Genomic DNA, 27,930 nt, shown 5'->3' on the forward strand with positions numbered 1-27,930 from the left:
AGGAATCCTCAGAACCTTAGGCACCCTGCAAAACCTTTCACCTGACTCCATCAACCTCCTGACCCCACCGACACCCCGCACCCCTACCTTCTACCTTCTTCCTAAAATCCACAAACCCAATCATCCCGGCCGCCCCATTGTAGCTGGTTACCAAGCCCCCACAGAACGTATCTCTGCCTACGTAGATCAACACCTTCAACCCATTACATGCAGTCTCCCATCCTTCATCAAAGACACCAACCACTTCCTTGAACGCCTGAAATCCTTACCCAATCTGTTACCCGCGGAAACCATCCTTGTAACCATTGATGCCACGTCCTTATACACAAATATTCCGCACGTCCAGGGCCTCGCTGCGATGGATCACCTGCCACCCTACCTAAAACCTCTTTCCTCATTACCTTAGCCAGCTTCATCCTGACCCACAACTTCTTCACTTTTGAAGGCCAGACATACCAACAATTAAAGGGAACAGCCATGGGTACCAGGATGGCCCCCTCGTACGCCAACCTATTCATGGGTCGCTTAGAGGAAGCCTTCTTGGTTACCCAAGTCTGCCAACCCAAAGTTTGGTACAGATTTATTGATGACATCTTCATGATCTGGACTCACAGTGAAGAAGAACTCCAGAATTTCCTCTCCAACCTCAACTCCTTTGGTTCCATCAGATTCACCTGGTCCTACTCCAAATCCCATGCCACTTTCCTTGACGTTGACCTCCACCTGTCCAATGGCCAACTTCACACGTCTGTCCACATCAAACCCACCAACAAGCAACAGTACCTCCATTATGACAGCTGCCACCCATTCCACATCAAACGGTCCCTTCCCTACAGCCTAGGTCTTCGTGGCAAACGAATCTGCTCCAGTCCAGAATCCCTGAATCATTACACCAACAACCTGACAACAGCTTTCGCATCCCGCAACTACCCTCTCGACCTGGTACAGAAGCAAATAACCAGAGCCACTTCCTCATCCCCTCAAACCCAGAATCCCCCACAGAAGAACCACAAAAGTGCCCCACTTGTGACAGGATACTTTCCGGGACTGCACCAGACTCTGAATGTGGCTCTCCAGCAGGGATACGACTTCCTCAAATCCTGCCCTGAAATGAGATCCATCCTTCACGAAATCCTCCCCACTCCGCCAAGAGTGTCTTTCCGCCGTCCACCTAACCTTCGTAACCTGTTAGTTCATCCATATGAAATCCCCAAACCACCTTCCCTACCCTCTGGCTCCTATCCTTGTAACCGCCCCCGATGCAAAACCTGTCCCATGCACCCTCCCACCACCACCTACTCCAGTCCTGTAACCCGGAAGGTGTACACGATCAAAGGCAGAGCCACGTGTGAAAGCACCCACGTGATTTACCAACTGACCTGCCTACACTGTGATGCATTCTATGTGGGAATGACCAGCAACAAACTGTCCATTCGCATGAATGGACACAGGCAGACAGTGTTTGTTGGTAATGAAGATCACCCTGTGGCTAAACATGCCTTGGTGCACAGCCAGCACATCTTGGCACAGTGTTACACCGTCCGGGTTATCTGGATACTTCCCACCAACACCAACTTATCCGAACTCCGGAGATGGAAACTTGCCCTTCAGTATATCCTCTCTTCTCGTCATCCGCCAGGCCTCAATCTCCGTTAATTTCAAGTTGCCGCCACTCATACCTCACCTGTCTTTCAACAACTTCTTTGCCTCTACACTTCTGCCTCGACTGACATCTCGGCCCAAACTCTTTGTCTTTAAATATGTCTGCTTGTGTCTGTATGTGTGGATGGATATGTGTGTGTGTGCGAGTGTATACCTGTCCTTTCTTCCCCCTAAGGTAAGTCTTTCCGCTCCCGGGATTGGAATGACTCCTTACCCTCTCCCTTAAAACCCACTTCCTTTCGTCTTCCCCTCTCCTTCCCTCTTTCCTGATGAGGCAACAGTTTGTTGCGAAAGCTTGAATTTTGTGTGTATGTTTGTGTTTGTTTGTGTGTCTATCGACCTGCCAGCGCTTTCGTTCGGTAAGTCACCTCATCTTTGTTTTTTTATATATAATTTTTCCCACGTGAATGTTTCCTTCTATTATATTGAAATTACAATATCATTGCTACCATGAAATTAGGAAAGGAAAATTTTACATTGTTTATAGTATATGTGATAAGTAATGAGCTGAGTATATTTTAATAAAACTGTATAATCAAGTCTCCATATGAACTATTCTATTTTTACTGAATTTCAATAGACTTAAAAAAGATCACTACCCTGCTGCATATTCTTTTCTACCCATGTTCAAACTGAATGCTTATTGGTTATTCTCTGTTTTTAAGTTGAGAATGCATTGTACTTAGTTATTCTATGTTTTTGAGTTGAAAGTGCATAAGCAACATCTGAAAACATTGATGTGTACATATAGTAAAAATGTAAGATGATTACTTGTGACTAACAGTACACATAACATTAAGAATTGTACAGGAAGTCTTCTTTGTACTTTTTTTAGTGTGTGGGACCTGAGCAGGCAGCGCTTGCCCAATCTCAGCATTTTGATCAGTTGGAAGCATTGTGGAATAAAAGGTCCCCACCAAGAAGACGTCACAATCAGGTGAGAGAATCTGAGTAATTATTTGAATCAACGAAACTGACAGAAAAGCAGAATTGCAGTCCCTCACATTGAGGTTTTCTCTGAAAACTATCTCCAGACACTAAGGAATGCTCTCTGTTTAATCTCTTCAGCCTTTCTTTGTGTATTCCTAAAAATTTATACATAGCATTCAAGTCGTACTCACAAATATATCTCTTTATCTTTTCAACATGCCTTGTGACTAGTACAAAACTAAAAGCTTTGCATATGTCATCACAAGAGCATTACATTTGAAAGTACAGGATATACTTACCCCACACTATCCACAACAGTAACACACTACTATCATTCAAGTAATGGTATTTAAAATATGAGGGTGATTTTTACAATATACAAGAGTTTTATGCTATATACTGACACAAATTGCCAGCCAGTTATCCATAGTGATCCTGTATCTTAACTTTGATCTGCAGTGCAACTCATATTAATTTCAATACTTTATTTTAATATGCTGCGATAGGCCTAGCAAGCCAGTAGTGGATAAATCAACTGCTTTCAAAAAGGGAACATGCCTCGGATCACGGAACGGATTTACAGGAAACCGACCAAGCAATGGAAAAGGATTACGAGATGGTTTATGACTGCGCACCTTAAACGTAAGGACTCTAACTGGGAAGTTAGAAGAAATTGTAGAAATGATGGAAAGGAGGAAATTGGACATCTTGGGACTTGCTGAGACTAGGTGGAGAGGAGTTGGTGAAAAACCACTAAGTAAAGGATGTAAACTGTACTGGATAGGGAATGAGAGGGGAAGAAATGGAGTGGTAATAGTGGTCAGAGAGGGTCTGCAGGAGGAGGTGGAAGGTATCAATGATCGAATGATAAAAGCCAGAGTACGAGTGAAAGGAAAAAGCATTGAAATCATCCAAGCATATGCCCCACAGGTGGGGTGTACAAAACAGGAGAAGGAGGAATTTGAAGATGACATGCAAAAGCAGCTAAATGGAGGTAATCAGATTATAATAGGGGACCTCAATGCACATGTTGGCACAGACAGGAAAGGATTCGAGGGGAAAATGGGACCAGAGGGCTGGGGGAACCGAAATAGAGAAGGAAAATTGTTGCTGGAATTCTGCAAGAGGAATGGGCTGGCGATCGCAAATTCCTGGTACAAGAAGAGAAGTAGCCACAAAATAACTTGGTACAGTGGAGACTGGTCCCAAACTTCAGTAGTAGACTATGTACTAGTGGATAGGCAGATGATGAGCAGCCTCACAGATGTTAAGGTCATTCCATCTGAGGCCTTAGACAGTGACCATCGGCTGTTGGTAGCCACCCTGAGAGAGAAAAAAGATAGGAGGGCAACAGACATACAGGAGAAAAGGTTGAAGACATGGATGCTGAAAGAGGATGAATGGAGGACCCAGTACCAGACACTGATCAGGAAGAAGCTGCCAAAGGAAGATCAGAGAACAGTGGAAGAAGAATGGGGAGATTTTAAGAGGGCTCTAGTTGAGGCAGCTGAGACTGTGTGTGGAAGAACTAGCACAAAGAGGAGAAGTAAGGAAACCCCATGGTGGAACAACATATGTAAAGAGGCAGTACTTCGAAAGAACAAAGCCTTCAGAGAATGGTTCCAGACCCGAACAGAGGAAGCTAGGGTAAAATATAAGGGAAGCAAGAAAGCGGCACAGACCATAGTAAGGGCGGAGAAGAAGAAGTGGATGGAAAAATGGACAAGAATGTTAGAAGAGGACAGTGAAGGGAACAAAAAAGTACTTTACACCATGGTAAGAAATAAGAGGAATGACAGAAGCGAGTGCCTGAGGATCATGGATAATAATGGAAGAGTTGTGGAGGAAATGCATGAGCTCAAAAAGATTTGGAAGGAGTACTTTGAAGATCTGTTGAATGCCGTCAAGTGGGTAACTAACAGCGATGGAGAACCTAAGGCAGCAGACGATTATAATAGTGGGGAAATTGATGATCTAACTTGGAATGAAGTGGAAGAAGCCATAAAGAGGATGAAAGGGGGCAAGGCACCAGGTTGGGACAAAGTAACAGTGGATATGATACGAGCAGCAGGAGAAGTAGGAACCCAGTGGCTATACAGAGTGCTGAGGGTGGTGTGGAAGGAGAACAGAATTCCTGAGGATTGGAAGAAAGGAATTATAGTCCCGATCTTCAAGAAAGGGGATAAAAGGAGATGTGAGAACTACAGAGGAATCACCCTGCTATGCCACTGTGGAAAAATCTATGAAAAGATCCTGGAGAAGAGAATAAGAAGCAGTATTGAAAGTAGACTGCAAGAGGAGCAGTATGGTTTCAGACCGGGAAGATCAACAATGGACCTCATATTTGCGGTAAGGCAACTGCAGGAAAGGCACTATGAGTACGGGAAGGACTTAATCATGGCCTTTTTAGATATTGAGAAGGCGTATGACAGTATCTATAGGGACAAGCTCTGGGATGTGCTGAACGCAAAAGGGATAGATGAAGAGATAACACGAAAAGTCAGAAAAATGTATGAGGGAAGTGAGAGTTGTGTGAAAGTGGGGAGGGAACGTACTGCATGGTTCAAGCTGGAAAATGGGCTGCGACAGGGAAGTGCACTTTCGCCTTTATTGTTTATTATTGTTATGGATGAAATCCTACAGCAAGTATCAGATGCAATTGGAGATCATAAAATGAAAGCAGTGCTTTTTGCCGATGACCTGATGTTATGGGGAAATTGCGAGAAGGAGGTGCAAGAGCAGTTAGATGTATGGGAGGCAACGGCAGCACAATATGGAATGCATTTCTCTGCAAAGAAAAGTGAAATAATTGTCACAACAAGGAAGAAGAATAGGCCAAATGTGGATATAACTTGTGGAGGGGAAAAACTACAAGTGGTAGAGAACTTCAAGTACCTGGGAAGCATGATTGAAAGTAAGGGGGGAAACGCAATGGAAATAAATGAAAGGTGCAGAAAAGCAGGGCAGTTCTTCAAATGCGTTAGGGGGCTTATTTGGAGCAAGGAGGTGCCACAGAAATCCAAGGGAATTATATACCGAACCTACTTTGTCCCCATATTGGCATACGGAAGTGAGACATGGGTAATGCACAAAAGCGACAAAAGTAGAATACAAGCTAGTGAAATGAAGTTCCAGAGGAGCAGGTTGAGTGTAACAAGATGAAACAGATTGCGAAATGTGTATGTGAGGGAAAGACTAAAGGAGGAACCAGTACAGGACAGGATAGAAAAATCAAGACTACAGTGGTATGGACACATGAAGAGAATGGATGAGGGAAGAATTCCAAAGAGGATGTTTGATCTGCAACTGGAGGGGAAGAGGCCCAGGGGAAGAGCAAGAGATAGATGGGTGAAGGGAGTGAAGGAATGTGTGACGAGAAGAGGAGAGAACTGGACGAAGGTGGAAGAGGGGGAATGGTGGAAAGACAGAACACGATGGAGAGGCTTGTGTTCCCGACAGACCCAGCCAGTGGCTGGAAACTGTCCAAGATGATGATGATTTTAATATGTCTACGATTCTGGGTGTCAGTCTTCATCAACTTTTTACACCATTTGATCCATCATTCTATATTAAACACCCATAAGATAGAGAGGGATGGCAGTTATCCATTTATGGAGTTAAAAAGTCCTCAACACACAAATGGTTATCAAAGTTATGGAAATCTCTGTATTCAAGAAAGTAAAATTTTTGAGAGGTAGTAGAATTCATCATTATGTGCTGCAACTGTTGTCTGTTATTGCAACGAAGTAGAATCAAGTTCATCCGCTCATTTGGCATATAAATGGCTGCACACAAATCACTGAAATGCTTTTCCACCTTCTCCTCTCTTTCCCTGTTTATCAGAGTTCTTTTCATTTTCTTCAAAAGCTTACATTATTTGTATCCCAAATTTTGTAGAAGACCTTTGCACCAAACTATGATGTCCCTCTCAAACTCCCCAGAAGAATGTGATGTCTGTGGTTAAAATGCTTTTATACTTTTACTCATTCATATCTGTACCACATTTGATCTGATACTGTATTTTTTCTAGCAGCCACATGTACTATTAAATGCTAGATACATTGATATGTCAGTATAGAATTGCCACTGCCATTGAAACAGTTGTGGTGTGATATTCAGTCACTATCATTACGAAATATTCTTACAACTTTTTTAGAAATTAAACATACTGGTTTTCCTCATTTCTCTGTTCTTGAATAGAATACAGATTACAAGTGGGTGAAGGTATCATGAATTAGGATCATGGAAATTCTAAGGTGAAAAAAAAATCAAAAATTACTGGGAAAGGCCAGGACTCAAAAGCAGGTAAATGATGACACATAAGCAAAAGGTGACTGTGCTGTGGCAACACTGTGGCGTTAGTGTATGAGCAGTTGTCCGGGTAGGCAGATATGTGACAAGAGGAGGAACATATTTCAGCATAAGAGGGGGAGACGGTAGCTCTCAGCAACAGGTGGTGAAATGTATATTCATCATGGTAAGAGCCACACAATTCAAGGAGGAGATTATGTTATTGTTTATAATAATTCCATAAAATGCATGTACGAGACTGGGAACCTTGTCCTCCACAACCTTCTTAACATGATCGAAGAAGACTGACTTAGTCTGCCTGGGAGTGCCACTATCCACCAGAGAACTCATCTACCTCTCATCCCCCCCCCCTCCCTTTCCTTTGTCCCCCATTTCCTGCCCCTCCTCTCCACAGTCATCATCCCATCTTTGCACCAAGAACTTACCGCTTAACTCAGAAAATTCCTTAATGTCTGGTAATAAAATACAGTAGATCCAAACATGCTCTCTGGATCCCGAAAAGTGCCATTAACCTATCCTCAAAAACTAGTCTTTTACAGAAATCTCACTCTTCTTAAAATGACTCACTGTCAGCCTCAATCTCAGATTTAACAATACTGACATGTCAAGAACCAACTTTCCTTTATTGTTTCCTGTAGTGGAAGCATTTGCCCTTGAGAATTTTTCATTGGCCAATAGCTACAAACAATTTCAAAGTGGTACAAAGACTGACAACTAGCTACAAATTTCAGAAATGTAAAATTGTGCACCTCTCAAAATTAAAAAATTAGTATCCTGTGACTACAGTGTCAATAAGTCACTATTGGAATCAGTCAACTCATGTAAATATCTGGGTGTAACAAACTGGAGGGATATGAAATGGAACGATCACATAGGCTCAGTCATAAAGTAAGTGACAGACACCCGTTCATTGGCACGCTATTACAAAAATGCTGTCAGTCTACAAAGAAGACTGCTTACAAAGAACTTGTATGGTCCGCTCTAGAATATTGCTCAAGTGTGTCTATGTGTACCAAACAGGACTGTCAAGGGATACTGGACATATATAAAGGAGGGCAGCATGTGTGGTCATGGGAGAACATCATGGACATGTTGGAAAAACTGAACAGGCACTCACACTTACAGCTAGAGGCAAAATGTTGTAACTTCCTTTGCATTCTCTATGCTTCTTTAATGGATACAGGAGAAAGGAACAGATGTGGCTTGTGAATAGAGAATTCAGGTAATAATTTATTTCATGTCTAATATCTAATAGTGAAAGTAATAAATAACTTTGTTTGCTGCAGTTGCAGCATCAGTTGCTAACAATAGATCTGAATGTTGAAACATATATGCATCAAAGGTTTATCAGTCAGTCTTCAATACAGTGACTATCCCATAGATCAGTCAGTCTTCAATACTGTGACTATCCCATAGATGATGAAACCTGACCGCTATGAAAATCTGTAAATGTTATTAAATGATGAACACACAAAATGGACACTGTACGTCGATGTCTGAGCTTAAATAGAGCTACTGCTGGAGCTCCGGAGAGGGGGTGCTCACAAATCAGTGGCAGCAGCATAAGCGCTATGGCAGTACCCTCAAGCTGCAGTGGTGGCCGAAGGAAATGCTGTGACGTAACTGACGGTCTACATATTTGAAAGTGTGGCCAACTGTATGGCAGCTAATGCTGCACAAACTACCCGATGAAAGCTTGCTTATAAAGTTTCAGGAACCAGCTTTGAGTGAGGAATCTAGGGATATGTCTGGACCATGAAGACAAGTTTCGTCTAATTATAGGTGCTCAGAGGCATTTAAGCAACCATTTTCCTCACACTCCATATTTGAATGAAACAGGAAGAAGTCCTAGTATCTGGTAGAGTGTGAGTGATTAAAATAATGCCTCAAAAGATAAAAACTATTCTAATTGTCAAGGGGGATGAAAATTGGGATAGATGACTGGAATTTGATAGTAGAAAAAGGAAATGAAGGAAAAATAATAGGAGAATGTGGATTGAGGGGAAAGGAATGAAAGGGAAATAATCTGGTGGAACACTGCACAGAAAATTATTTGATCAATACTAACACTTGGTCTAAGAACCTTGTAAGTTACTAATATGGACGAGAGCTGGAGACACCAAAAGGTTTCAGACAAGGTAAGAAAGAAATTTCAAAACCAGATATTAAACTAGAAACATTTGCAAGGACAGACATGAGGTCTGGCCATAATTCACTAGTTATAAACTGCAGATTAAAACTAAATAAACTCCACAAAGTTTTCAAATTAAGTAGATGGGACCTGGATAAACTGAAGGAATCAGAGGTCGTTAAAAGTTTCAGAGGCAGCATTTAACTGAAAAAAAGAGAAAATGTAAAAACATAGCAAACAAAGCAGGCAAAAATGTATATGGCATGAGAAGAAATCCAGAGCTATATAAACATACATTACTAGTGGCTATGCAAGGGAAAAGAACTTGAAGATGATGATATAAAAAGCACAGGGGAAGTAGATGAGGATGAGATGGGAGATATAATACTGTGAAAAGAATTAACTGATCTCTGAAAGCCATAAGTTGAAACAGGCCCCTGGAGTCGTTATTGACACAATTTATGTACAGAACATGGAAAAACTGTTAGAAGCTGACCTCAGGGAGGAACAGTTTGAATTCTGGGGAGATACTGAAACACATAAGGCAGTACTGACCTTAAGACTTATCTTTGAAGATATGTTGAAGAAAGCCAAACATGTATGTATAGCATTTGTAGATTTAGAGAAAGGTTTTGGATGTTAAGAGAGCAACCTCTTTGAAATTCTGAAGGTGGCAGAGATGGAATACAGGGAGAGGAAAGGCTATTTACAACCTGTACAGAAAGCAGATTGTAGTTATAAGAGCCAAGGAACATGAAAGATAAGCATTAACTGGGAATGCAGTGAGATAGGGTTGCATCCCATCCCCAATGTAATCAGTTTGTACACTGAGGCAGTTGTGAAGGAAACCCAGAAGAAAAATTGGAAAGGAATTTAAAGTTCACAGAGAAGAAATCAATTTTTTTGAGGATTTCCAGCGACATTGTAATTCTGTCAGGGATGAAAAGACCAATTAGGTGGAATGAATAGTATTTTGAAAAGAGTTTATAAGATTAATATCAATAAAAATAAAAGAGGGATAATGGACTGTTCAAATCTCTAAACAATGACACTTATTTCACATCCAACAAAATCATACTTAAAAACTTACAAAATAGACTTCTTCAGTACGCAGACTGAGAGTTATGAGAAGAACTAGTTGGATTTAATAAAGGAAGAGGGACTAGAGATTAAATTAATTACCAACATCCAATGGATTATGGAAAAGGCAAGGGATTCTGGAAAGATATATATTTCTGCTTTATTCATTATGCTAAAGCCTTTGGCTGTGTTGACCATAATAAATCATGGAAAGTACTCAAAAACATGTGAGTATCAGATCACCTCATTGACCTCACAAAAAATCTACATCTGACCGAGAAGCCATGGTGAGAACCCTATGTGGAGTAACTAAATGGGTCAAGATTCAGAAAGGAGTGCAGCAAGGCTGCATACTGTCATTATTTATTCAGTATATATGCAGAGCACATTATGAGGAATGCCTGGTTACCTGAAGAAGAAACCAGAATTAATATAACTAGGATGAATATAAGTAACCTTAGATATGGAGATGATTCCATAATGATGGTAAAAAGTGAAGAGGAGTTAAAGATTCTATTACTAAAAGTGAAAGAAGAAAGTGCTGAGGTCTAGTGCTGTATGTCAAGAAAATTAAAATTATGGCAACTACATCTGCCTCTTCATGGCATACAGGAGGAGAAACAATGAATGTGATTTCTATGTTCAATTGTCTCGGCTGCCAGGTTTTTGCTGCTGGTGATTGTGGTCACGAAATTGAGAGATACTTGTTACTGGGTAGAAAGACAACTCCAACCTTACAGTGTTTGAGAAGTAGAGACATAACTTTAACAACTGGGATCGATACAGTAAGGGCTATGGTCTTTCCAGTTGTGATGCAAAGATGTGAGACCGGGCCACAAGAGAGAATGAATGGCATAGAGTAGACACCTTCGAATTGTGGTGCTGGAGGAAACTCCTTAAAGTTCCATGGAACACAGAGATAATGAATACATTAGTATTATAGCAAATAAAACTGATTCCTCTGTGGAAGATCTTATACTGAAACAAAACCTGATGTGTATTAGGAGCATTATGAGTAGACATGATTCACTGGAAAAGACATTGATGCTATGGAAGATCAAAGGCACAGGGAGAAGACAGCAGCAAAGGATGAGGTGGATGGATGGCATCACAGAAATCATGGATTCAAACCTGTAAAGTCTACAGGAGAAAATTCAGGACAGAAGAAATTGGCATGCTTTAGTTCATAGTGTCATGGAGAGGGAATAAAATCACATGTGCAGAGGATATTACAGTGATGAACCAAAACATTATGACCACCTGCTTAACAGCTTGTTTGTCCTTCTTTGGGACAAAATACATCACTGATTCTGCATATGATGTATCTTTCAGTTTGTTGGTAGGTTTGTGGAGGTATGTGGCATTAGATATCTATGCACAGGTAATGTAATTCACTTAAGTAACGGGCCGCTAATTTGTGTAGACTTTGATGGCTCCCAGTAGCAAGCCAGATGGGTTCCATGGGATAAATGAAGGACTTATTTCAATAGTGGTACAAGTCCATTACCTCCACTTTTCTGCCTATAATGCTTCTGAAATTAATGATCCAAGCAAACAGAAAGAAAGGTTCATCTCTAGCAAGAAGCAATATGCTTGAATATTTCAGGTATCACAGCTGCAGATTTTTCAGCGCTCATTTAACTTTAGGACTCTGTATCTCAATATGAACAAAAATTGATTTGTACCATTATTGAAATAAGCCCTTCAAATATCAGGTGAATTTGGTCATTGAGACATCAACATGAGTTCACCGTAATACTCTTCAAACCACTGTCGTACAGTTCTGGCTCTGAGACATGGACAATTATACTGCTGAAAAATTACATGGCCATCAGGGAAGACATCAAGCAATGTGATTCACAGTTGTCAAGAGTGTCTTTGATTACTACCACAGGTCTCATGCAAGCACAAGAGAACGTCTTCCACAGAATAATGCTGCTCCCACTAGCTTGCGTCTGTGGAATGCTGCACGTATCAAGCCGCCGTTCATCTCGGTGACGGCTTTTGTGGAGATGCCCATCAATATGGTCTGGTGTAGCAAAAATGTGGTTCACTCAAAGAGCTGGCACATTTCTATTGACTGACAGTTGAATCCTGATGGTCTTGTGTCTGCTGCAATCGTAATGATGTTCCTATGCCCACTGCAATCGTAACTGATGATGTTGTCGGGTCAATGTGTGAAAACGTAGGGGTAGTGTGCTGTGGAGCTCCATGTTCAACACTGTAAGAATGGTGTGCTCCAACATGCTTATGCACACACCAGTAGCTCCCAGTAGCAAGCCAGATGGGTTCCATGGGATAAATGAAGGACTTATTTCAATAGTGGTACAAGTCCATTACCTCCACTTTTCTGCCTATAATGCTTCTGAAATTAATGATCCAAGCAAACAGAAAGAAAGGTTCATCTCTAGCAAGAAGCAATATGCTTGAATATTTCAGGTATCACAGCTGCAGATTTTTCAGCGCTCATTTAACTTTAGGACTCTGTATCTCAATATGAACAAAAATTGATTTGTACCATTATTGAAATAAGCCCTTCAAATATCAGGTGAATTTGGTCATTGAGACATCAACATGAGTTCACCGTAATACTCTTCAAACCACTGTCGTACAGTTCTGGCTCTGAGACATGGACAATTATACTGCTGAAAAATTACATGGCCATCAGGGAAGACATCAAGCAATGTGATTCACAGTTGTCAAGAGTGTCTTTGATTACTACCACAGGTCTCATGCAAGCACAAGAGAACGTCTTCCACAGAATAATGCTGCTCCCACTAGCTTGCGTCTGTGGAATGCTGCACGTATCAAGCCGCCGTTCATCTCGGTGACGGCTTTTGTGGAGATGCCCATCAATATGGTCTGGTGTAGCAAAAATGTGGTTCACTCAAAGAGCTGGCACATTTCTATTGACTGACAGTTGAATCCTGATGGTCTTGTGTCTGCTGCAATCGTAATGATGTTCCTATGCCCACTGCAATCGTAACTGATGATGTTGTCGGGTCAATGTGTGAAAACGTAGGGGTAGTGTGCTGTGGAGCTCCATGTTCAACACTGTAAGAATGGTGTGCTCCAACATGCTTATGCACACACCACATTATGTTCTTTTGGCATAGATGCCACAGATCATCATCTATCCTACTTTACAGAGCAAACAAGCGTCCGAACCAAATGTTCTGTGTAAAGTCATGGACATCCAACCATTAAGCACCTAGTGGTAGTTTCACTGTTCTTCTACCACTTTCTGTAGGTGCTCATGACAGTAGTATGTGAATGTTTGACCAGCTTCGCTGCTTTTGAGATACTCGTTCACAGGCTAAGCATAATAATACCCTCCCTTTGTCAAAGTCTTTTTTCTTAATGGATTTCCCCATTTGCGGCCAATATCTTTACTAGGGTGATCCCCTGTCCATGTATGCTTCACTTACACACTTTTGTTACCACATCATGTGCCCACAATGCCACCATGTGGCATCCAATGTCGGTGGGCAGTGGTCATTATGTTTTGGCTGACCAGTGTACATTGGAAAGTAAGACACTAAAACCAGTAGATGAACTTTTGCTGTTTGGGCAGGATATTAAATGCTGTCTGTCAATAACAAGAAAACTGTTTAAAATGAAGTGATTTGGTAATATCAAATATAAATTTAAGTGTTGGAAAGTTTTTCTGAAAGTGTTTGTCTACACTTTATACTTGTGTTAAAATGAAATATGGACTGTAAACAGCTGAGACAAGAAAAGAAAGTAACTTTTGAAATGTGATGACTGATAAAGATTAGATAGATAAACCATGTAAACAATGAGGAGATATGGTCAACACAATTTGACGAACAGAAAGGATCAGTGGACAGGACACATACTCAGACATTACCCCAGACAACAAAACTCAAAAAACTTCATGTAGTTGCAAATTTTTGTAGAGTGGGGGCTAAGGGGAGGGGGATGGCGGTAGGGTCATACTAATAATCCTGACCAATGGGGTGTGAGAAGTTGAAATACACTAAATTTTGTACAAAAAAAAGAAAAAGTCTCAGTCATTTGTTGTCTAGGACTAATAGTTTTTTTTTGTTGCAGGGAATGGAAAAACAGCTCATTCAGAATAGTGTTTTAATGTTGTTGTTGTTGTCTTCAGTCCTGAGACTGGTTTGATGTAGCTCTCCATGCTACTCTATCTTGTGCAAGCTTCTTCATCTCCCCGTACTTACTGCAACCTACATCCTTCTGAATCTGCTTAATGTATTCATCTCTTGGTCTCCCTCTACGATTTTTACCCTCCACGCTGCCCTCCAGTGCTAAATTTGTGATCTCTTGATACCTCAGAACATGCCCTACCAACCGGTCCCTTCTTCTAGTCAAGTTGTGCCACAAACTCCTCTTCTCCTCAATACCTTCTCATTAGTTATGTGATCTACCCATCTAATCTTCAGCATTCTTCTGTGGCACCACATTTTGAAAGCTTCTATTCTCTTCTTGTCCAAACTATTTATCGTCCATGTTTCACTTCCATACACGGCTACACTCCATACAAATACTTTCAGAAACAACTTACTGACACTTAAATCTATACTCGATGATAACAAATTTCTCTTCTTCAGAAACACTTTCCTTGCCATTGCCAGTCTACATTTTATATCCTATCTACTTCAACCATCATCAGTTATTTTGCTCCCCAAATAGCAAAGCTCCTTTACTACTTTAAGTGTCTCATTTCCTAATCTAATTACCTCAGCATCACCCGACTTAATTCGACTACATTCCATTATCCTCATTTTGCTTTTGATGTTCATCTTATATCCTCCTTTCAAGCACTGTCCATTCCGTTCAACAGCTCTTCCAAGTCCTTTGCTGTCTCTGACAGAATTACAATGTCATTGGCAAACCTCAACGTTTTTATTTCTTCTCCGTTGACTTTAATACCCACTCCAAATTTTTCTTTTGCTTCCTTTACTGCTTGCTCAATATACAGATTGAATAACATTGGGGACAGGCTACACTCCCTTCCCAACCACTGCTTCCCTTTCATACCCCTCGACTCTTATAACTGCCATCTGGTTTCTGTACAAATTGTAAATAGCCTTTCGCTCCCTGTATTTTACCCCTGCCACCTTTAGAATTTGAAAGAGAGTATTCCAGTCAACATTGTCAAAAGCTTTCTCTAAGTCTACAAATGCTAGAAATGTGAGTTTGCCTTTCCTTAATCTATTTTCTAAGATAAGTCGTAGGGTCAGTATTGACTCATGTGTTCCAACATTTCTGCGGAATCCAAACTGAACTTCGCCGAGGTCGGCTTCTACCAGTTTTTCCATTCGTCTGTAAAGTTCGGTAGTTTTCACATCTGTCAACACCTGCTTTCTTTGGGATTGGAATTATTATATTCTTCTTGAAGTCCGAGGGTATTTTGCCTGTCTCATACATCTTGCTCACCAGATGGTCGAGGTTTGTCAGGACTGGCTCTCCCAAGGCCGTCAGTAGTTCTAATGGAATGTTGTCTACTCCCGGGGCCTTGTTTCGACTCAGGTCTTTCAGTGCTCTGTCAAACTCTTCATGCAGTATCGTATCTCCCACTTCATCTTCATCTACATCTACATCCTCTTCCATTTCCATAATATTGTCCTCAAGTACATCGCCCTTGTATAGATCCTCTATATACTTCTTCCACCTTTCTGCTTTCCCTTCTTTGCTTAGAACTGGATTTCCATCTGAGCTCTTGATATTCATACAAGTGGCTCTCTTTTCTCCAAAGGTCTCTCTAATTTTCCTGTGGGCAGTATCTATCTTACCCCTAGTGAAATAAGCCTCTACATCCTTACATTTGTCCTTTAGCCATCCCTTCTTAGCCATTTTGCACTTCCTGTCGATCACATTTTTGAGATGTTTGTATTCCTTTTTGCCTGCTTCATTTACTGCATTTTTATATTTTCTCCTTTCATCAATGAAATTCAGTATTTCTTCTGTCACCCAAGGATTTCTACTAGCCCTCATCTTTTTACCTACTTGATCCTCTGCTGCCTTCACTACTTCATCCCCCAGAGCTACCCATTCTTCTTCTACTGTATTTCTTTCCCCCATTCCTGTCAATTGTTCCCTTATGCTCTCCCTGAAACTCTGTACAACCTCTGGTTCTTTCAGTTTATCCAGGTCCCATCTCCTTAAATTCCCACCTTTTCGCAATTTCTTCAGTTTTAATCTACAGTTCATAACCAATAGATTGAGAGTCCACATCTGCCCCTGGAAATGTCTTACAATTTAAAACCTAGTTCCTAAATCTCTGTCTTACCATTATATAATCTACCTGATACTTTATAGTATTTCCAGGATTCTTCCATGTATACAACCTTCTTTTATGATTCTCTTACAATTTAAAACCTGGTTCCTAAATCTCTGTCTTACCATTATATAATCTATCTGATACCTTCTAGTATTTCCAGGATTCTTCCATGTATACAACCACTTTTGTCTCCCTTCACTACCTGAATAATTTCTTTTATTTCATCATACATTTCATCAATCTCTGCGTTATCTGCAGAGCTAGGTGGCGTATAAACTTGTACTACTGTAGTAGGCATGGGCTTCGTGTCTATCTTGGCCACAATAATGCGTTCACTATGCTGTTGGTAGTAGCTTACCCGCACTCCTATTTTTTTTATTCATTATTAAACCTACTCCAGCATTACCCCTATTTGATTTTGTATTTAGAATCCTGTATTCACCTGACTAAACTTCTGCCACCGAACTTCACTAATTCCCACTATATCTAACTTCAACCTATCCATTTCCCTTTTAAAATTTTCTAACCTACCTGCTCGATTAAGGGATCTGACATTCCACGCTCCGATCCATAGAACGCCAGTTTTCTTTCTCCTGATAACGACGTCCTCTTGAGTAGTCCCCGCCCGGAGATCCGAATGGGGGACTATTTTACCTCCGGAATATTTTACCCAAGAGGACACCATCATCATTTAACCATACAATAAAGCTGCATGCCCTCGGGAAAAATTACGACTGTAGTTTCCCCTTGCTTTCAGCCGTTCACAGTACCAGCACAGCAAGGCCGTTTAGGTTAGTGTTGCAAGGCCAGATCAGTCAATCATCCAGACTGTTGCCCCTGCAACTACTGAAAAGGCTGCTGCCATTCCTCAGGAACCCCATGTTTTTCTGGCCTCTCAACAGATACCCCTCCATTGTGGTTGCACCTACGGTACGGCCATCTGTATCGCTGAGGCACGCAAGCCTCCCCACCAACGGCAAGGTCCATGGTTCATGGGGGTAGAGTGTTTTAATAGTGTAAAATTAATTGGTAGATGAGATGGTTTAAGGACAAATATTAAATGAGTGTATCTCATCTATCTACAGTAGAAGTGTATTAAAGGTTAAATTGTGTTTTCTGGGGCTGTCGTGGGCTGGAATGGGAAGGTGGGGAGGGGGTTGAAGGTTAGGGTAAGGGTAAGGGTAAATATGTAAGGGCAAGTAGGTCACCAGACTGTGCTCATGCATTCCCCTCCTTCATAGGTGTGCATAGTAAAGAGGGAACAGGCAACTCCCCACTCTCTCTACCACAGTACATAACAAGAAACAGCTGAAGGCCATTATTGACCCTCCTGCAGTTTGAGTTACAAATCACTGACAACACAGTGCATTAACAGTACATGGACTACAGGCATGGGTTACTGCTAATAATAACACAAGAAACACGCAACAGACTCTATGTAAATCTGTGCACACCGTTCTACGGTGCTAGAGGAAAGATTGATCCTTAGCCACCCTGTACAGCAGTTGTGTTCTTGTGGGAGAGGGTACTTCTGATACCACAGTTGCTGCTTGGTTTTCAGTTTGGACAGATTACACTTCCAGAGCATTTCCTGTCCAGTTCTCCTATATGAGTAGGCAAAATAACTTCACTGAATTCATGTTTATATAATTTAATTATTTTCTGTTTATTATGTTGGTACTTATTTCCAGTTGCTTAGAGAACTGTTATGTAAAATATGTTCCTATAAACAATGCCTGCAAAGAGCTTAATATTTAAGTGTGTAGTTGTCAGTGACCCTTGAAATGATGGGAAAGTTATTGGATTCATGAATTTTGTAATTCGTCACCAGTTTTGTAAAGGCCTCATCGTACTGCTATGGAGGGTGAATTGCCGCTGTTATAGTAGGTCGAGTTTGTAAATTGGCTTCCGGTGCAGTACACCACTAAGAAAATGTCTCCCTGCCATTATTACACAGCTGTGCCCCAGAGTCCGATAACAGGATAGAAGAACAAAGTTTCTGCAATACTCCTAGTAACAAAGTCACACAAATGAGGTAAAAAGGTTTACTTATCTTTGTGAGTTGGTGAATAATGAAGTCTGCAAACTGCTTGTAATACAACACAAAAAAGGCCTCAATGGCTAAGTGCAAATAATCACAGGTAAACTTCACAGAACATAGCAAATGCAATTTACAACAATGATCTGGTCACTTCTAAGAGTTCACTAAATGACATTCCCAGTCTAAAGTCAGCTCTGGATGATGATCTATAACCAAGTGGGTGAGAGGTGCTCTTCTATCTTCCAAGTAGGTTACTGCCCGTTGTCATCCAGTCAATAGCAGACTGTACTCGGACGGCAATTGGCTGAGGCGAAGTCAATATCTTCATCTTCAGCACTGCCCGTGGTGCTGGTGGAACTTGCGCAAGTGATAAGTTTCTATGGCACTTGGCACCAGCTCGTATCTTTGCACCTGTGGTGCTTTTTCCGTGGCTGTGTCTTGTTCAGATGACACAGCAGTGAATGTGGCACCCTCTTGCTGCCTGTTGTGAACATATTGCAAAACCATGTAACTGTATTGTAGTCACTTGGCGTGAATTAATGAATAACCAGAAAGATACGGCACTTCTCTCACCTTTAATTGAGTTACTAATAAAAATCGTAAATCTATTCCATTGTGAAATTGCTGGCTTTTATAGAGTGGGTTGTGGGTTGCACTGAATGGAGCCACTTACCATACATCCACAGTAGATTTTGCAAAGTGTGAATATGTCTGATGAAATGGTACTGATTATGTTCATATCTAGAACAGTAATCTGCTGTAACACACTGCTTGACTCATGTTAAAATACGTTAAGTTCCATAGCATCTAGGCTACCTACTTCTGTCACAGAGAGAGCCAATTTAGGCCTCTGGGCCTCTTCAGGTGGTGGGAGACCTGAGGCTGTGGCGATGCATTTGATACTTCTGACAGTGTGAAAAGTGATCCAGTCATTGGTAGTGGAGACAATGAAATCAAAATTTTTGAATACATATTGACAGCATATTACACTTAGAGCAGGCTGTTCAGTATGGCAGAGAGTTAACAGCTCCAGTTAATGAGAAATTTTACATAAAAGCTAACTTAACAATGGCAAATAAGTACTAGCCTACTGAACTGTAAATACTAGCTCAGTGTTGTTTTGTCTCAACAAGAAATGCTGGGGCTGTCTAATCTGTCTGTGAACGGTTGCATTTCCTGGAACAAGTACTGTATGGGTGACTAATAAAAAATTTTCCCTTTAACAGTATGGAGCAGTTTGCAAAGATTCCTTAGATTCTGTTCAAATGTGTTTCTTGAATTAGTATTATTAGTAACTCATATATGTATCCCATGTAGTGTTAGCACACTTTGTGGAAAATAAACATCCCCTGAGTGTGACTGTGCACTGCATCACAATGGGGAACACTGTGAAAGAGTTGGTAAACTTTGTAGGAAACCAAAAGCTTTAATTGTGAGAGTCTTTTTGTTGTGCCTATCTGCGATTCAGCATCTCCACTATTTGTGGAAAACCCTGTAGTTACTACTTGTGATGTAGTATGGTGTAGAGAGTGGGGTCGTGCCAACTTGCTCTTCAGTTTGTGGCTCTATGAAGGAAGGAAGTACATGACCACAATCTAGTAACCTACTTTCCCTCATGCGTCGACCCTCCAATGCCAACCCCTCCAGCCCATGACACACACAGAATACAATTTATCTCTTAATAAGGCTCTACTGTACTTACATGAGAAGCACACATACAATACTTTTTCTTAACCCACTTCATTTAACAATAAACATTAGTCTTTATCATTTAAGTGCTATTTTTAATAATCTGTGCTTTTTCTGGTTCCTACAAAAGCTATTGGTCCTGCACACAAATTAAATAGGAAATTAAATGTACTTTAATTTTATACTGAGAAACGTTTGCACTGGAAGCCAAGGTTTTCGAGTTGTTCAAGAAAAGCAAAATAAGGTTACCTTTTAACGCCTCCTCCTCCTCCTCCTCCTCCTCCTCACACCTACACCTCACCAGTTTGGATGTTTACTACGTATTCATGGCACTCCCTCATACCACAGGAGAGAGAAAATAAAAAATAAAATAAATAAAAACACTAGCCACTATGCAAATTTTTTCCCCTAATTTTCCTTCATTGGCTGATCATCAAGAAATCATCAATTTGGTAATGGAGAGAAGTGTGGGATAGAGTGGCATACAATATAGCAGACTAAGGATTGACTGGAGAAAGGAGTTTCAGATGGGTCTAGGTTGCAGTTGACTGATCATCAAGGAATCGTCAATTTCGTAATGGAGGGAAGTATGGGGACAGTGGCAAAAATTATTGGTTCAATGGGTTCAAATGGCTCTGAGCACTATGGGACTTAACAGCTGTGGTCATCAGTCCCCTAGAACTGAGAACTACTTAAACCTAACTAACCTAAGGACATCACACACATCCATGCCCGAGGCAGGATTCGATCCTACGACCGTAGCAGTCGCACGGTTCCGGACTGCGCGCCTAGAACCGCGAGACCACTGCGGCCGGCTGCAAAAATTATTGTGTGTTCCGTTACCACCAGTTTCTTAGTTTCTCATTGTGGATAATTCTTTCCTATACACTGTTACTCTGATTCTTCCTATACCTATGGCTGTGCTGCCATGAGACACCACCTATTCCACTGTCATTTTAATACAAGCCTTATTGTCTCATTCATATTCTGCTTAACCAACCACATTGTCTCTCATAATTATTTCTCCATCAGTCTTGAAACAAATCTTCATATGCCGTGTTTATGGATCACCTTGACGAATCCTTCATATCCATCCAACACCATTAACCCCCTTGTATTGCTCAGTATCATTAATGATGACTACATAAACAGGAGCCACAACAAGAGAAGCCTTTGCTCTGCTTCAATCTGCCCCCAAAAACTGCTTGATTAAGTGCTTATTATTCAATGAGCTAGTTACCTGGATATCAATTTCCTGTTCTGTGATGGCTCTCAAAAACACTTTAACCATATAAAATATGACAGTTGACAGAAAAGTAATGCCTCCACCTTCGTAACTCTTCAACAGTTGGCAGCATTGGTGTGCGGCAGGTACTGGCTTGTTCCGTAGCCTCTTCTCTACAGCTCCAGTTGGCGAGAAGCCTCAGCATTGAACGGCTGTGTTGTTACAGTGTAAAGTATGGAATCCTGCGCAGACAGTCGGTCAATGCGATTTAAGCAATGTGCAGTCATTGAATTCCTGAGAGCGGAAGGTGTCACCCAAAAGGAGATTCATCAGAGAATGAAAGCAGTTTATGGTGACTATGTTGATGCTAGTACTGTGCATCTTCATTCTCATAATGTGAGAGGAGTGCCTGGTAAATTTCAAGTCTGTGCACTTTCATTTCATTTCAGGGATCAGCATCCATGGTACCCATCATGCATAGATCTTCTGATAGCCAAGCAAAGCAATAATGTGACCCACATGTTCTAGGGAAATGCCAATTCTGCTTGCAGTTTTTCCCTGAGTGATACGACAATCATCCTGAATCAGTCTGTCAACATTTTACTTGTGAAACTCTGTGGTTGCTGTCACAGGATGTCCAACTCTTATTTGTCATGCAGGTCGGATGTTCCTGCCGCAACATCTTTAAACTTGCTCACCCAATGACACATAGTATTCACATCAAATGGCTTTCATTCTCTGATGAATCTCCTTTGGGGTGACATCTTCTGCCGTCAAAAATTCAATGACTGCATGTTGCTTGAATCACATTGACCGACCGTCTGCACAGGGTTCCATACTTTACACTGTAAAAACACAACCGTTCAATGCTAAGGCTTCCTGTCAACTGGACCTGTAGAGAAGAGGCTACAAAACAAGCCAGTACCTGCCGCATACCAATGCTGCCAAATGTTGAAGAGTTACGAAGGTGGAGGCATTACTTTTCAGTCAACCCTCATATATCAACATCCACAATGAAGGTTATTTTATTTTAAACATCAGAAAGATCCTTTCCAGCAACCTTGGTACCTGTGGGTGCCAGATTTCTGGGCTAAAATTATTTAATTGGATAGATAAAAAATCTACTCACCAAGCGGCGCCAGAACACACGCATAAAAGACTGTTGTGTTTGGCAAGCTTTTGGAGCCAGTGGCTCCTTCTTCAGACAGAAGGGTGTAGAAAAAGCACTGGAGAGGTCTAGAAAAAGTGGTAGATTGAGAGAAAGTCAACCAGAACCATGGGTCAGAGGAGGCTTACCATACGGGATGAGAAGGAAAGACTGATTGTTGGGGATGGCATCGAACGAGATTTTCCGAAGCAGTCCCTAACAATCAGTCCCATTCTCATCCCATACAGTAAGTCTTCCCTGACCCATGGTTCTGGGTTACTTTCCCAAAATATACCCCTTTTCCTAGACCTCTCCAGTCCCTTTTTCCTTTGCCCTTCTTCCTTCCCCTTCAGGAGCTACTAGCTCCGAAAGCTTGCCAATCACAACAGTCTTATGTGTGTGTTCTGCCACTGCTTGGTGAGTAGCTTTTTTATCTATCCAGTTAAATAATTTATTTTCATTGTTAGATTTCTAGGGTAAGCTACAGCTATCCTTAATTAAACAACAACATAGCCACAGTGTCTGTATACAGATGGTATCATGTGCAACTAGTCCACAACAGTTCCCCTGCTTCAACAAGTGTTTCATTTCTCTGTCCTTCCCCTGTCTCCATAACAATAGTTCATTTAACCTAGACAGGTGGGAATGGTGCTCTCCAGCACATACTCTTTTCTGGCAATATCCCTTCCCCCAAATGTTTACTAGGCTCATGTGTACCACACCAATTTCTCATGGATTAGATGTACAGACTCTTTACATCCAGTATTTGAGAATAAGAACACTTAGCAAATTCTAGCAAATTTTACACATAATTTCAAAACTTTTTCTCACTTACATGCTTAATGTCAAGTCAACATGTTAACTAATCTGTAAAGTTATCAGAAGATCAAAGCTATTTAATACGTGGGAGTTCAATACTTGAATGAAGCCGGGGTTTATTAGTACAAAACTAAGCCACAAAGACAGGTTGTGCATCTACCACTGCATGTCATGTTGCAGATTTTCAGCAATTAATATGTTCCATCACTTCATTATTAAATTTCTTACCCAGGAACAATTTTGCAGAGGTTCTTACATTGTAAATTACTTAGTATTCTCAGCAATAGTTAATAACATTATGTTTTGTGATATTTGCTTTTCTCTGACACAGACTTTTTGCAACATTAGGGGCTACTTATATTTACAATGAAAAATTTGCCATTTACAATAAGCTCCAACATTTGGAAAAAAATATTCATATTCAGTTAGTATTGTTTTAATATTTTAATGGTTCATTTGTATGCCTCTGAACAATGACATACCCAGTAACTGCACATTTTTACCTTACATTATAAACATTCACATTGTAAATATATTAGGATTAAAGGATACCACTCACCGAAAAGGAGAAGTTGTGTTGTCAATCGGCATACACAAAAGAAAGAAAACTTTTACACTAGCTCATCAGAGACAAGTATTTTTTTCCCCCTTTTGTGCATGCCTATTGATAACTCAATGCTTCCACTTTTCAGTGTGTGGGTCTCCTTGAGTCGTAAAGTATTTACATGCTACAACATTTATAATGTTCAAACAGTCGAAAATCCAGGATGGAACAATGACAATTTATAATGTTCACATTTACATAAAGGAAATTAAAAGCAGGAAGTGTTCCTCTCTTTTATACCAAAAGAGTTATCCCACTACCCACCAGCCCATTAAAATATCAAAATTCCAAAGAGACAAGCTTTTCATTATGAAGTATGGATGTACCATGTATTTTACTAGTACAAAGTATAATACTAAACATTATTACCTAAGAGAGTCAATTACATTTCACCCTTCACCAATGACATAAGTGGCACGTTGAAGTGGCATGTATGCATAAGTCAGTCATATAGAATCATCGTAGTAAACTGGGTCAACGTGGAGATAACCATGACTGGACTATGAATGAAGTTGCCTAATTTGTTGATGTATCAATGTGTCTGCAAGGAATGCAGGTCCATCTCAACCAGTTTCTGAGTAAACACTGCTGAGGGAATAGCTTGCAATGGGCATTTGAAGTCTGCTACCTGGCAGAGGGCTACTGCTCACAATGCCATGTAAAGCTGCACATGTTCAGAAGACCAAACCATACATGAACTGTATAATAGGCATGTAGTGCGATTCAACAGGTCATGACTGTTACCTCATTTCAAATGATGAAAGGTTCAGAGTGCAGTGACAGCCCAGTGAGGTATTTTAGGCACATGGTGTACTTCAGACCAGAGTAGCGCACGTACTGCACAATGTTTTTAGTGAAGGAGGAGGATATTAGTGTTTAACGTCCCGTCGACAACGAGGTCATTAGAGACGGAGCGCAAGCTCGGGTGAGTGAAGGATGGGGAAGGAAATCGGCCGTGCCCTTTCAAAGGAACCATCCCGGCATTTGCCTGAAGCGATTTAGGGAAATCACGGAAAACCTAAATCAGGATGGCCGGAGACGGGATTGAACCGTCATCCTCCCGAATGCGAGTCCAGTGTGCTAACCACTGCGCCACCTCGCTCGGTGTTTTTAGTGAAAGAGCCTCCAAGGCACACATACAACCCATCTTTCCAACTTCATTTCTATTAGTACCATTCTCATACTTTATAAATTCTACGTTAATATGCCTTGGTTGACTGTTACTTCTAGGAGAAAGGATTGTAGTGGTAAAACCTGCAATTTATTTGCTTAGTGAATCTTATACTCTTCCGTGCAGCAAACACCAATTAGAAACTCCTGGACAGAAAATTGACCATGGCCTAAAGTAAATCTGCTGTGTAATGTAATGTTCTATCAGGAACTGTAAATAATATTTATATTAAAGTAAAGAGAATGACTGACTTTAAACCAAATACGGTCACCCAACCCCTACAGTGCAGTCCACTCCCTAATCAGAGATTTTCCTTCCAAATAAGTGGAAGTCTGTACCACTGAAATTTTTTTGTAACTTCTACAGTTGAGTAAGGCATATGGAGTAATTGTTTAATAGCATTTGCCTGTGTTTGTGTTAAGAGTGTTTCTTCCGTTTGTCATCTGCAATGATAGTTCATTTCTGCAGCCTTGCAATATAACTGAAATAATAACAGTCTCAATTATTAATGATATTTTCTTATTTTTCAGTCCTTGTCCAAGCAGAACTCTCGCTCAAGTCGGAGAGACTCTTCAGACAACGATGAACGAACCCCTGGTGAGGAGATTGTAGGTGCGTTTGGAGATAACGAAAAGTCGACTGCAGTTAGAGATCCACGTCTCACCCAGTCATGTATCACCCAATGACAGTGGTGTTGGGGTTCCTTTTAGTGAACCCTACCATAGTATATGCATAGACATTAATCAGCTAGTCAGAAAAATCCTGTATTTTGCATGTATCAAATGTGTACATTTTTTTGTTTTTAGGTTTCATTTAAATACATTTTCATGTATATTTTGCTGATGCACTATTTTATTCATTTTATTGCACTTTACTTGCATGTCTGTTCTTTGTTCCAAGAAATGTGTGATGCACTCTAATACTATGTCCTATCTAGTAACACTAAGACAGTACACAAAGATAAATATGGCATTCTTCTCAAGCAATTGTGTTTATGCATATAGTATGCAGGAGATGTAGATAATAGATGGAAACTTGAAAAGTATGTAGTTACAAAGAAAAACATCATTACTCACAACAAAAAGAAAGCAACAGCCAAACAGACAACACAGCTTTTCTGTAGGACTTTTTTTTTCTTCATACTTTTCAGCAGAAAAAAGATATGGTGGTCTATAGAGTAGTTTTCTCTTAAGTCATTATTTCAGACTGTGGGTTCATAACAGTATTCCATTCCAGTCTTTTTTAAGTTATGTGAATACATTCTTTCATTTGCTCTGTTAACAAATTTTGAGTGACTCCTCAGGAACGTTTCATCAGTTACATTTTATACTCAAATAACTTCTGAAATCATACCTGAGCACTCATTGTCATGTTTGGCACAAACATATGTAGACTGATATGTAATCTTTTCAGTCTGTAACTTTCCATATTCACGGCAGAGAGAACCTTGCTGTACTGAGGTTCTTGTGGAACAGCTATTTCTCAACAGAAGAGCAACCTCAAGATACTGCTACTTTGCATTTTGTGTGTTTCTTAATTCAGTGTTTGGAGTGAGTTTTCCATCCCTTCAGTGCTTATACGTTAACCTGTTGTTTGAATTTTCTGTTTCTTGGGTACTGATATGTTACTGAGTTAATGGAAACAATGAAGTATAATGGTTAACAGAGGAGATGAATCTCCAAAAGTTAACGCTCATCAGAGAAGAGGAATGTACAAAAGTGAAATTGTTTTGCTCAAGGCACTAGGCACTAATGTGCACTAAAACCTGACAGGGTACCTGCTCAGATCAAGATAATTTGGTGGCTAAGGCATCAACATGAATTCACAGTAATGCTTCTTAAGCCACTGTAGCTTTATTTTGGCCTTCTCCAATGAACAATTATACTGCAGGAAGATGCCATCACTATAGCAGGAGACATAAAGCATGTTGGGATGCAGGTAGTTCGCAATAATTTTCACGTAGTCCTCAGCTGCCACGGCATCTTTGATTCCTGCTACAGGTCAAAGGGAAGCTCAAATGAATGCCCCCTCATAGTATAATACTGTGCCCACCAGCCTGTTTGCCTGGATGATACCTTAACTAGTCATGAGCATCAACCTGGTGTACCAAGACATACGATTCAATTGATCTGCAATCTAATCTCGATGATCCCATGCTGACTGCAGTTGTAACTGATAATGCTGTTGGGTGAATGTGGGAACACTTACAGGTCTTTTGCTACAGAGCCACCTGATCGAAAATGTGCACCGAGTGCGTGCTCCAAAACACTTGTGCTGTCTTGTCAGGTCTGCCATAGATAGCCATTACCCTGCTTTACAGAGTGGCGGAGCCTCCAAGCACCACATTCTGTGACAAGGAATTGATACCAAACATCATGTTGCCTACTCGTGGTTTCACTGTTCTTTTACCACTTTCTGAAACTTCTCGTTGCAGTAGCACCGAAACTGCCAAACAGCTACTCCGTCTCTGAGATGCTCATTCAATGGTGGCAGGCTGTAAGAATTTGCCCTTTGACTAAGGTGCTCAGGCGAGTGGTGCTTATCATCACTATAAGGATAGCCCATTTGTCTATGCTCTGCCTACATACTTTCTTTACATCAGGTACCGATAATATAGCATTCAGTTTGGTGGGCAGTGGTGGCGATGTTTTGGTTGATCAGTGTGTACATACACTCACATTTCAGCTTCAAAGCACCAGCACGCACCAACAGCAAATTAAGTTTTTGAATGAATTTCATAGCAAAAAGAATATTAGTGGGTCTACTTCAGTCTTAAAGCCTGAAACAGATAGTGTACTTTCCAATGATGTGTTCATGGATTCTTGTCTAATTATAGGTCACACTGAAAAATT

At 40.7% G+C, this 27,930-nt stretch overlaps 1 protein-coding gene across 1 annotated transcript in view; it reads left to right on the forward strand.

Annotated features, from left to right (window-relative positions):
* The window catches only part of LOC126419723 (protein qui-1), a 918,484-nt gene extending 892,563 nt beyond the window's left edge, over window positions 1-25,921 (forward strand). Inside the window, exons 25-26 of the mRNA XM_050086903.1 lie at window positions 2,498-2,599; window positions 25,609-25,921. Of these exons, the coding sequence (XP_049942860.1) occupies window positions 2,498-2,599; window positions 25,609-25,764 (258 nt within the window). The 3' untranslated portion in view covers window positions 25,765-25,921. The remainder of the gene's footprint in view (window positions 1-2,497; window positions 2,600-25,608) is intronic.
* The last annotated feature ends 2,009 nt before the right edge of the window (window positions 25,922-27,930 follow it).

This window comes from Schistocerca serialis, chromosome 9 (assembly GCF_023864345.2).
Source record: "Schistocerca serialis cubense isolate TAMUIC-IGC-003099 chromosome 9, iqSchSeri2.2, whole genome shotgun sequence".
Taxonomy (NCBI): Eukaryota; Metazoa; Arthropoda; class Insecta; order Orthoptera; family Acrididae; genus Schistocerca; species Schistocerca serialis.